We start from the raw sequence: 12,670 nt of genomic DNA on the forward strand, positions 1-12,670 counted from the left end.
CGAGCTAGAAGAGATTAATAATTATTATGACATACTTTCAATACATAAAATTATGATTAGAAATGGACTTACTTCCAAATTGACTTCGTATTTTCTAATTGGTTTCTTAGTGATTGAATAAGACCTAATACAGCTACACCTAATGAGCTTGCAAGCATCGACACCGTTAAGCTCTTCGACCCGCCTTATGTGCATTTTGGATAGGTCTTTTCCTTTTTTGATTTTTGCTGGGTCAAAACTGATATCGTATTGAATCGGCTGAAAGCCAGTTGTAATTATTTGATTCACTTTTTAATTTTGTAAACTTCATGGTGTTGCTTAGGATATAAGTAAATAAAATTCTTGTATGTATACTGTATAACACAAATGTATACATATACATACATCAAGCTCAGTTGTATAGGTTATGCCTGGTTAATCTCAGGTATGTCTGAAATAGAATATCATAATAGACTTTTGATCATCTTGGAAATCCATTTTATCAGAAATTGTAAACTTTTGTGAAAAATGTTGTCTACACACGCTTACAAATAATTGATAAATAATTACAACCCATTCGCTCCTATGCAATGTAATGTATTTTGCGAGCGATTAGTTATAAAATCTGCCGTGTACGCGCTGGCTGTAAGATACGCACGGAGCGAATAGACCGTGCCTAGTTTGCCTATGCGTTAATCCGGCCTTGTCAGAGTGAGTAGCATAAAATCCAAGAAAGAAAAGAGGCAAAGAGTGTTCTGCCACCAAAAAGTTGCGAATACACTTCTTGGCTTAACTTGCCTTATTATTCTTTTATTTAGTCAGAGTTATATTTAAATTGAAAAGTCTTATTTAGTAAAAATCCCGAACATAACAAAGATATATTATTGTACTCCCAGCTTAATGTGGAGTTTGAATTTGAAAATATTTAAATTTTGTTTTATATTTTGCGAGTTAGAATAGAACTGATTTATTAAAAATAATAAATAAATGAAGATATTTCTAACCTTCTATCTATTGTGGACATATTTAATATCTTTCTTTTCAATAATATTTTTATTTCCGATACCAACCAAAATTTCAAACTCAATATCTCCAATATTAATCTTGTAAAAATAGGGAACACATTTCCTTTTCTAAGAACATAACGTTTCTTTTTTGAGTAATTAATTTATAAAAATCGAAACGATAATAGAAGTACATTGTACGATGCATAACTTAAATAGATCTAAAGTATATGTATTTTTATTTATTACTTTCAGGTCATCTGTAATTTTCACATCCTTCATAATGAATTTACCACAAGTACTCGACCAAAATCATTCAATGGGACTGTATTTGATTCAACCATTTTTAGTGATTCTTCAAAATGTTCCTTGTCCTTATACAAAGATAAATTCTAGTAATAACTATTTTCCTATCTATAGTTTATGGGCTATAAAAAGTGTCTATCGTCGAGCATGGTTGATATCAGTCCTTGTTATATTATATAAAGTAAGTTGCTTAAAATTGTTCAATTTAATTAATTCAATTTGATTATTTTATTAATCAAGATAAATTTTTAATTAATTCACTCTTACCAAATATTTAATTCATTAATTTTTATAAAATTATACTACATATATATTATACACTTTAACGGGATTGATTAACAGTTGCAATTAGGGTTTGTATAAGAACGATCTCCCACGATGCAGAGCTAACCGCCGCTCCATTAATCACGTATGAGCATACATGTATTCGCCTTTACGATTGATACTTTCACTCCAATGTCTTCTTTCCAATACAGTTGAATTTACCTTTAGTCACCTGACTTGTGACAATTGTAATATCCTAGGTGTACGAAGACTAATATTTATTTCTTATTATTCCCTAGATAAAATCGGTTCAAAAGATTTCAGGGGCAGATCCGTTAAATTAAAGGGAAACGAAAGAACGTTCTGCTGCGAATAGAAAACAAACCTTTTATAGGATAATTAGTTACAATCTTTGATGGGCCAAAAGACTTACGCACGCGTATAAGATTAACACTTATCCGGGGGAGAGAGAGAGAGAGAGTACAAAATTTCAACGCAAACTACAACGCTTGGCGCGAATACAAAAGAGGCAACGGTAACGTACAAATCTACGCTCGGAATTATTTCGTCGTACTGAAATAAGCTGGTGCACCTACCCTACGGTGCGGTTACGGTGATCAGCCGTAACTGATTCTCAGCAATATTATTACGGCTCCTAGGACAATGCTGCTGCTTCGATGCCTCGATCACCTTAGCGGTTGTTACCGTCGGTGTATGCTGTTGTTGCCACATACAAAAAAAGTGCTGTCGCTACTGGTTCAAGTGGAGTGTTGCTGCTGATACGCTTCTTAGTCAATACACCCACTATCGTCCAATAAACTCAAAAACGCGACAATCACAAAACCAAAAGAAAATCAGGCGGTTAACCGATTAACAGCTGAGGCTATACTAAAACTTAAACTCGCGCGCGTTTGACCCAGCGCGGGTCACTCGTTATATAAATTACGAGGGGAATAAACAGCTCGGTGTGGGCCTCGTAATAGGCTGCGCAAAGCCTAGCCCAGCGGCAACAGGAACGTCGTGGTGCAGCGTCTGTTACCTTGGCCCGCGGAGAGCGTCGTGTAGTCCTATGGGCGCTTTGGAATAATCACGAAATTTAGGTGCGAAAGCCGGACGGAACGGGATTGATTACGATAGGTAAAAGGAGGCGCAAAAGAAGAAAACAGATATACAAATAACGTCGAGTTTACTACGGAGAGTAATACAAAATTAATACGCAGCGTAAGCGGGAGAGAGAGCGGCGAAAAGCTAGCGAGAGAAACATGTATTCGAGAAGGTACTTACAATAACGTCTCGGCGTTAGACCTGCAGGCGATATCCTCAGCCTCGCACGTGGCTCGCGATGACGCGCAGTGTACAGCTCGGGTGCAGTCAAGAAGCGGGCGGCCTTAAAGGCTCGCACGCGTGGTCGCAGGAACTAGCCCGCCAAAGGCACTAGGGGCAATCTCGGCACCGGTATCTTACACCGAGTAGACACTCGCGTACTCGCAGGCAATCGAAATGTCAGTCACAAAAGTTAGTCGCGAAAAGTCGAGTAACAAAAGGTCGCAAGCACAAGTATAGCCGCTCGTCACACGTCCACGTGCTTCGTAGTCGCCGGTACAAGAGCGAGTCCTTGTCGCGCGCCTCTCCGAACTCTTCTTCTCGCGCGCGTCGCGCCGGCCTCCCGAATTCTCTCTCTCTAGCTCGCCCTCTATTAGCGCTCTCTCTGACTTACCTTTGGCTGCCATACATGTGGGATAATTACAAGACAATTATATATATAAGAATAATTATAATTATGTATAGGAAGAGAGAGACATAACGAGAGTCTGGCCGCTCATTATAACATATATATATTACATTACATCATAAATGCAATTAGACATACTATAGATCCAACAATAAAAGAATTTATTATAAAAAGATATGGTTGAATTAAAAAATGAAAAGTCAAATGAAACTATTACTTTCGATCAGAATAAATATACTAATTTATACGTAAATTCTATATAGACATTTTAATTTTAACAATGCATTTTATTCAAAGAATGTGACAAAGAAACTGTTTTCATAGCAATTTCTCCTCCATTAGCTACCTCTTTGTGCCTGTGCGCACTGCTGTCGATACGAGAGCTCATTACTCACGCGTCTTTGTTTTACGAATGCTTGACTGATGAAGCCTAGAGAGAGACGGCACGACCTCAGCGGAGCCAGAAAGGTGAATACACGATAATATGAGTAAGGGAGGAAGAATAAATAAAAGAAATAGTAAGGCTTTACATAGGAGCGAGTAAACGAATTCGCAGATGGTTGTGAAGCAGCTGGTGTAGCGAGCTTACGAGTGTCTAGTCCTCTAGTCACTCTCTTCTATTTGAGACTTTGTCTGGGAACAGTTCATCAAAGTTGAAGGTCTTGAGTTAATACTATGTTCGATTTCGGTTAACAAAATATATAACACGTTTCTTTAGAAGTTTTATTTTTTATAGAGGCTGTTAATTTACGTTATAAAAATCTCATTATTCTCTTCCAAGCTTTTTCAATATTAACAGCGGTGGATGAATTAATTTTTTACCGAGGTTGTTTTGTTTTCGTAAATCTTATAATTTTCATATTATTTGTGAATTCTGTTGCTTCGGTTAACTCTTTATTAGTCCTTATAAAATTTCTTCCATTACTCGAATAAATAATAATTAGAGTGGCTTTTCGTGACGAAAATCTGCATAGAGCCTGTTATGTGACGGAACATTTTCCTTTTTTTTTTTGCTTTTGTTTTTGCCTATATGGCTACATAAGAGAGAGTTTACCTGCGAGCCTCTCACTTGCGTCACGCCAAGGCTAAGAGCATAGCTATAAGATGCTATGGTCAGTAGCACGAAGGTTTTACTTGTTCATCGCGTATGAGTGAAATATGAAATTTTTAAAAAAAACTTCTTTAAATATAAAAAATTTCAAGAGAGTTCGTTGAAGAATTATAAGACATCTTTGCCTTTGGAACTTTTTGCTCAACTTTATAGTTTATGAGAAAAAGAACAATAATGAGAAAAACAGGTTTTTGGGAGCTTTTTATAAACAAACCAATATATTTAATTCTGTATTCAACAGTTTTATATTGTGAGCCCGTATTCATATTTAGAACGCCCAAAAACATAAGATACAGTATCTTCGATCTATGCATGACTTTCGTGGTCAATAACATGGCGTAAGATCGATGGATTTGAGTGTTAATGGATTAAGACAATAAATCACTATTTTATGAATCCAAGGTGAAACAAGTCGCTAAAAATGGCTTAAAGTATCTTGTATACATGTGATAGAAGCAATCTGAAAGTTACAGGATGATCGGCGATTAACACTTGAGTAGTGTTACTTGTAAGTATACACTGCTAGTCACGTACTTTTGCCCCTTAAGAGCAAAACTAGCCATACTTCAAAATCGTGTATCTCTGATCAAAATTTACATACAGAATCCAGCGGGATGTCATTTAAAAGCTCTTTCTAAGGGCTTTCAAACTGTTTTATTTAAGAATCCAATCAAACGTTTTTCTATTTTTTTTCAAACGATAATTCAACGTTGAAAATTATAAATTTTTGTGTCCATTTTTGATCGCTCGCCAAACTCTAAACCTTCTCGCGCAGAAATTTGAAGTACGCCATCTTGTAGCTCTTTTCAAGACCTATTCAAATCATGCATTGGATATTTATTGTTCTTAAATATTATGCGTGTACCGGCATTTTTCCCAAAAATTGACATATGGTTTCATCTTGTCATATCTCCGTTAATATTCATAATACGAACAAAATGAATGGGAAAGAAAATTTTTCTTTTTTCAAGTAAAATACTATGGAATTTTTTCACCTTTCTTTTGTAAATAAAAATGTTTCCACTTTTTTGAGCCTACAGTGGTTTTTTCTAAAAAAGTTAAATAAAAAAATCTACTTATACATTTTTTGCCTATGAGTAAAAATAGGAGTTTTTTTGATTATGAGTAAAAATATGAGTTTTTATGTCTTAGAAATAAATAGACTCAGCCAACAATAATAGCCGATAACGTTCATTTCGAAAACACGTTAACTTAGTTAACGAACAGAATGGATACAATTCTTAAACTACTCATCATGCTTATAAATAAAATCAAGTGAATACCGAAATAAAAATATTAATTAGAACTCTAACGCTTTAGCCCAAAGGAGCCTGGAATTAACAAATGTTCTTATAGAAAATAATATTGACTTAATGCTAATATCTGAAACAAACTTTACACATAACAACTATTTAAAAAATATACAATATTCTATATATGTTGAATACAAACTATTCAGATGGCAAATCGCATTGAAAATAAAAACGGCTTAATTATATTCTCTTTTATATATTGCCCTCCGAGGGTCACTATTACAAAAAACAATCCTCTTATAAAAAAGTGAACTAAGCCCAATTTATTCTGATTCTGACTGGTCGAAGTCAAAATGGCGCAAAAATTTGAATTATTTTTATCTCATTATTAATTATTTTCAATTTTGATCATGATGATTGATGATTATAATGATAATATATAAAAATATAATTAAGAATTAAGATATACAGACAAACATAAAGATTATTATTCTACTATTATTTAAAATACTTTACTGTATACAAAATTATGTGATGAAAAACATCTGAATATTATAGAAATGATTGTAATCGAAATCTATAAATGTGTCATGTAGGTGTGCTGGGTATAGTACACACGTACAACCTATTCGCATGCTAGACTGTGAGACCTGCTCTCTTCCCTCTCTCCACTTTCAGAAATTTTAAGATTCGCCTCGTGGATTAAGCGAATCATTATTCTTCTGACATCCGCGTTAATTTTTGTTAATTGCACAACTATAACTATTTCAATATTAAAGGTACGTATGAACATTATTTATAGCAATATATTTTTTTTTCATTCAATCATGTATATAGTTAATTTTAGGTTGAGCCACATCTTAAAAACATGGTTATGCTATTTTATACACAATTCCATTTTAATTATTTGAAAATTGCTTCAGTACAGACAAATAATTATGTGTAATTATCTTTTATCAATTTAATTTGCTTCTATTTTATAAAATGATGAAATTTCCAAAAGTTATTTTTTCAGATTAAGGTTCTTTTATTTATTCGATTTTATTTTGCAACCTCTGTAAATTTATTTATCATTATTAAATTTAATGATTATACAAGAAGTTAAATGGCTTTATTTATATATTTATATAATAATTAGAGATGGATGGGGCTAATGAGGTATTTCAATTTTCTGATGATGAAGCATTTGAAAACCTCATTGACAAAGATCAGACTATGTAAGAACATTTGTTCATTTGTTATAATTTAGTATCTTTCTATTATCTTGCTTAAATTTTTATTAATTTAATGTTTGGTTCTATTTATACAGTGAGCTTATTGGCTATGTTGAAGAAGCACACGCCCCAAAAGAAGTTGGAAAACAGGCGCAGTACAAACTTTTTAAGTTTATTATAGGTAATGGACGAAAGAAAATAGCCTGCTGCATCTGGAGAGGTGCACTGATTGCAACCTATGAGCCAGAGATAAGAAGTGACAGAGTAAGTATTTTAACATTTTTTAATATAAATTGAATTCTCTCAGTTTAGAAAGGTTATTTATTTGATAATTTTAATAGATTGATGATTCATGATTAAGATTAGTAAAATGAAACTCTCTTTAAATCAATGATTTATATAATTGTTTTTTATATTAAATATAGGTATTGCACATTACTGGTGGTTTCACTAAGGCTACTAAACCTAACTATGCTAGGCAAAATGATGGATTGGTGGCTTTTGAAATTACCATATTGGCAAGTACTTCAATCAGCTATTTTGGTTTCTACAACATAATTCAATCTACTGAATCTAATGTACCAATACCAATCACATTTGAAACTACCAAAGATTATGACAATGGCTTAGTTGGTAAGTGCTTCAGTTACTATTGTAATTTAATACATTATTATTTTTTATTTATTATACGTTATTAATTAAATTAATTAAATTTTCAGTAATAACCAGCGGTGAATGCGGCTGTCGCAGTGGAGACGGTGGAGGCGAATCCTCTTGCTGCTTATTCGAATTGTCCGGGATTACGAGGGGCAATAAGTTTGTTGGAGACAGGAAAAACAGCCCGAGGCCCGAATCCTCCATAGAGCCTGTGAGGGTCGGATTGGCAGCCATATCTTCCTCCGGTGCCAAAAGCCGAAGTCGGAGCTGCAGAGCCAGCTCAAGTGGATCAACGGTTGAAGTCGAACCGAGTGGAGAGATCCATGGACCAAGCGCTTCCCCCAAATCTTGCGCCCACTAACGTACTTGCTGGATTAGCTCTTCAGTGACAGGCATGATCCTGTTGAAATTCAAAGTCGCTTAGAAAACATGTCGAGATATCACAAAATGTCCAGAAAAATAAAGCACAAAATCAGCAGTAGACAGGTCACACACAAAGCAGCAGAGTAGATTGTCGAGAGGAAGGAAAAGAAAGAAAGAAAAGGAAAAAAAATATAGCGCAAAAGTAGCAGGAAACGGAAAATCGCAAGAGTTACATTATTTATTTTGATTGCCTCTCGGACGTAAACGCCGCGGAGAGACATCCACGGGCGTAGGTGCAGCTTTCTTTGAACCAAGGGGCCTGCTCCTTTTTCTTGGAGCTAGTACGGTCGGTATTTCGACCGTTTTACAATTTTCGGGCTCCTCGAGTTCAATGTCGGCAAAAGGGAGAGTCGCGTTCATAACGCGCTCGTCGCTCTTTTGCGTATTCGCTTGCTGCGTGCCTACCTCAACTTGCGACTCGTCTTCGTCATCTTCGCACCAAATTGTCAAATTCGGTATTTTTTCGTCAGGAAACTGCTCTTCATCGTGGCACAGCTTCAAGTCGCAGACGGTGACTTTGCCAATATCAACTCCATTTTCGTTCTGTAGTCGATATGAATTCGGACCTAATCGAGCCGTGACGACGAACGGGCCAGCAAACTTTGGAGTGAGTTTTGCGGCTATCTGTTGCGCGGCTGAAGAGAGTACGCGATTTCTCACCCATACTTTATCGCCGACATCGTAACTAACGTCGCGATGTTTTGAATTATAGTACTTCTCTTGCCTGTCTTGAGCAGCTCTCGACTTTTCTAAAGCTTGTGCACGGAAATCATCTAATTTTTCCATGCGAGCGCGCCAATCATCTACCACCTCAGCCTGATGTTGCTCAACAGCTGCGCGTTCTTCTTCTCGTTTCTTCGAGTGTGGCGGCTCTGGGTTACGCCCATAATTTAAAAATGCAGGACTCGATCGAGTGGCTTCGTGTATTGCGGTGTTGTACGCAAAGGCGAACTCAGCGATATACGCATCCCATGTGTTATGTTTTTCTTCGATGAACGCCGCTATCATTGTTTTGACAGTGCGATTATTTCTCTCTGTGGGATTACTCTTTGGCGAGTACGGAGCGCACGTCGCATGAATAACGCCATGAGCTTTGAGGAAATCATCTACGAGCTTGTTTTTAAACGGCGTGCCGTTATCCGAAAGAAACTTGCCCAGAATACCGAAGCGCAAAAAGATGCGCTCGTTAAGCTCGCGCTTGATCGTCTTTGCATTCGCTTTCCGTATTGGTATGCATTCGATCCATCGTGTGAAAAGGTCGACGAATACCAATAGATGCTCGTGCCCTTGCGTCGATCGAGGAAATGGTCCCATTGTATCGCCCGACACTATCTCCCATGGCCGAGAGACAATGTGGCGACCCATTAGTCCTGCAGGTGCCATCTGATCTACCTTTACTTGTTGGCACACTTGACAATTGCGCACGTAGTGTGCAATGTCCTTATAAATATTCGGCCAAAAATAGCGTAAAACTGCGCGCTTATGCGTCTTGTAGCGGCCGAGATGTCCTGCCATCGGATCCTCGTGGCATTCGGCGAGCACTTGTTCACGTTGCTCGCGCGGCACGATGAGCTTCCACGCGTCGTCGTCCGTTCCGAACATCTCGTCAATTATCAAGTCTGGCCTGTATGTATACAGCGGCCGCCTACAATCTTCCAATACGGGTGAGCTGTTGGATCGTTGAGAACTTGTTTGGCCTCTTTCAAGTACCAAGGATCTCTGATATCTTCGCTGATTCTCAATGATGAGAGCGCCGCAATTTCATCTTCGTCAGTCTCATACATGCGAGAAAGCGCGTTTGGCACGACATTCTCCTTTCCTTTACGGTGCACGATATCGAAATCGTACGATTGCAGCTGCAGAGACCAACGGCCGAGTTTTCTGTTGGGATGTTTTAGATTTCTTAACCACGTGAGACTATGGTGATCGGTGACTACCGTGAAATGATAGCCCTCTATATACGGCCTGAACTTGTTAATCGCCTAGATCACTGCGAGACATTCTCGCTCCGTACCGATAGTCTGCGCTCTGTCGCGGACAACGTGCGACTAGCGTAACACAGTACGCGATCTTCGCCGTCAATGCGCTGAAGAAGTACACTTCCGAGGCCGGTATCGCTCGCGTCACACTCAATTATGAATGGCGCGTTAAAATCTGGTCGAGCAAGAACAGGCGCAGTCGCAAGTAGTCCTTTTATCTGCTCGAATGCAGCCAATTGCTCGTCGTTCCACTCGTACTTCACATTTTTCCTTGTCAGCGCAGTGAGCGGCTCACAAATCGTGGTATAATCGTTCATGAATTTTCTGTACCACGACGCCATCCCAAGAAAGCATCGCAGCTGTTTCAAATTTCTCGGTGCGGGATATTCGAGTATCGGACGCACTCGTTCCGGATCTGGTCGGCTTCCATCTTGATTCACTAGTACGCCGAGATAACGTACCTCGGTCATGCAAATTTTTGATTTCTTGCCATTAATCGTCAGGTCGGCTTCGTTTACTCGTTTAAGAATAAGCGTGAGCCACTTAATATGGTCTGCGAATGTCTCGGTCGCAATTATCAAATCGTCGAGATAGGCAAACGCATACGGTTCCATTTCAGGCGTGATGACTTTATCAGCTAACATTTGAAACGTTGCGGGTCCGCCGGCCAAATCATATGGCATTCTGGTAAATTCAAAGAGCCCAAGCCCTGGCACCGTGAACGCTGTGATCGGCATCGATCTCTCTGTCAGAGGGATTTGCAAAAATGCCCCCGAACAATCGAGTGCCGATATACCAGGTGTTCCAGACCATCCGTACAGCCATTTTAAAATCGAAAATTCGTGTTTTTGTGAAAAATGTTTCAGATGAAAGTTGTTTACGACAAAGGGGGCCATCTATCTGTATAATTAGTTTTGACCTTGAACGTCGTTTTCAAGGTCATTCGAATTGTTTTTTTTAAATGGGAACCCCTATTTTTGACATCGGATTCGAAAAGAGCGGGAATTTTTCAGTCCACAAAGATATTTTAAAATTTTTTTTCACGGCCTTGAGAAGGTCGATTTAAGGTCAAATGCTTGAAAAACTGCCTAAAAGCGTTTTTTTAATTTTTAAGATATCGAAAAATGACCTCTATAAAATTTGTTCAGAACAGAGTGGGTCACCCAATGCACAAAAAACCTTTGACCTTTAACCTCATTTTGAAGGTCATTTCAAGGTCGAAGTGTTTTTTGTAATGGAAATCCCTCTTTTTGACCCCGGATTCGCACATAGCGCGAAATCCGACGTTTGGATAAGGTATTATATTGAGTTTTGATTGATCCACGACGTGCTCCCAGTAGAATTTAATAAATTTAGCCCGAAACATTTTGTAAATGTTTCGCAAATACTATTGGATTTAAATTTCACATGATCTTAGCGATGAACGTCGTGGATCAATCGAAACTCAACATAATACCCCAAACGTCGGATTTCGCGCTATGTGCGAATCCGGGGTCAAAAAGAGGGGTTTCCATTACAAAAAACACTTCGACCTTGAAATGACCTTCAAAATGAGGTTAAAGATCAAAGGTTTTTGTTGCATTGGGTGGCCCACTCTGTTCTGAACAAATTTTATAGAGGTCATTTTTCGATATCTTAAAAATTAAAAAAACGCTTTTAGGCAGTTTTTCAAGCATTTGACCTTAAATCGACCTTCTCAAGGCCATGAAAAAAATTTAAAAATATCTTTGTGGACGTAAAATTTCCCGCTCTTTTCGAATCCGATGTCAAAAATAGGGGTTCCCATTTAAAAAAAACAATTCGAATGACCTTGAAAACGATGTTCAAGGTTAAAACTAATTATACAGATAGATGGCCCCCTTTGTCGTAAACAACTTTCATCTGAAACATTTTTCACAAAAACACGAATTTTCGATTTTAAAATGGCTGTACGGATGGTCTGGAACACCCGGTATACTTCGCGTGCTGCAACTTGCGCAAAATAATATCCATATACGGCATTGGGTATGCGCTCACGCGAGACAACGCATTCACTTTTCTGTAATCGATACAAAATCGGTAAGTGCCGTCCGGTTTCCTCACCATGACCACTAGGCTGGACCACTCGCTCTTCGATTTACGAATAATTTCTGCACGAAGCATCTTGTGCACTTGCTCGTGCATCTCTTTTTCTAACTTCTCCGAAACAGGATAATATCGCTGTTCCACTGGGCACGCGCTGCCTACATCGATATCAGTTTTTCGCACGAGGGCTTTGGCAAGAGTTCGCTCATTATATCTTCTATTTCTTGTCGCTGCTCGTTCGAGATATTCTCGATTCCAAGCGAAGCGAGTGGTATTAACTCTTCTGTTCTGAGCGATGAGAGGATTACTGGGACTTCTCTCTCGGCGCCTTTTATCGTCATGGAGTTTGTCTCGGGATTGAGACAAGCTCCAAACGCGCGCACGAAATCCGCACCTAAAGTGCACTCAGCGTCTAACTGGCTCAAAATCAGACAATCTATGTAATGAGTCACTCCTGCGACTGTGAATGGTAACTTCACATTAGCGACGATCGGCACTATGTGCCCATCAATCGCCTTTGCGCCTGGACCAGCGTAGTAGCGTGGGCATATTCCTAAATACGATGCAATCTGTAGTCCGACTGGGCTGAGGACAGTGCGTGATGCACCTGTATCGAAGAGTGCTTTGAACGAAAACTGGTCGAAATTCAAATTCAGCCACCACCTAGGGTACTCGTCAACTCTT

At 38.3% G+C, this 12,670-nt stretch overlaps 1 protein-coding gene across 1 annotated transcript in view; it reads left to right on the forward strand.

Annotated features, from left to right (window-relative positions):
* LOC131667616 (protein unc-79 homolog) overlaps positions 1–12,670 on the forward strand; it is a gene marked incomplete at its 3' end in the record, with an annotated part of 3,688,809 nt that overhangs the window by 2,498,483 nt on the left and 1,177,656 nt on the right. Inside the window, exon 26 of the mRNA XM_058941149.1 lies at positions 1,239–1,470. Within this exon, the coding sequence (XP_058797132.1) occupies positions 1,239–1,470 (232 nt within the window). The remainder of the gene's footprint in view (positions 1–1,238; positions 1,471–12,670) is intronic.

Source organism: Phymastichus coffea, unplaced genomic scaffold (genome assembly GCF_024137745.1).
Source record: "Phymastichus coffea isolate CEN01 unplaced genomic scaffold, Cenicafe_Pcof_1.1 PCOF00005, whole genome shotgun sequence".
Taxonomy (NCBI): domain Eukaryota; kingdom Metazoa; phylum Arthropoda; class Insecta; order Hymenoptera; family Eulophidae; genus Phymastichus; species Phymastichus coffea.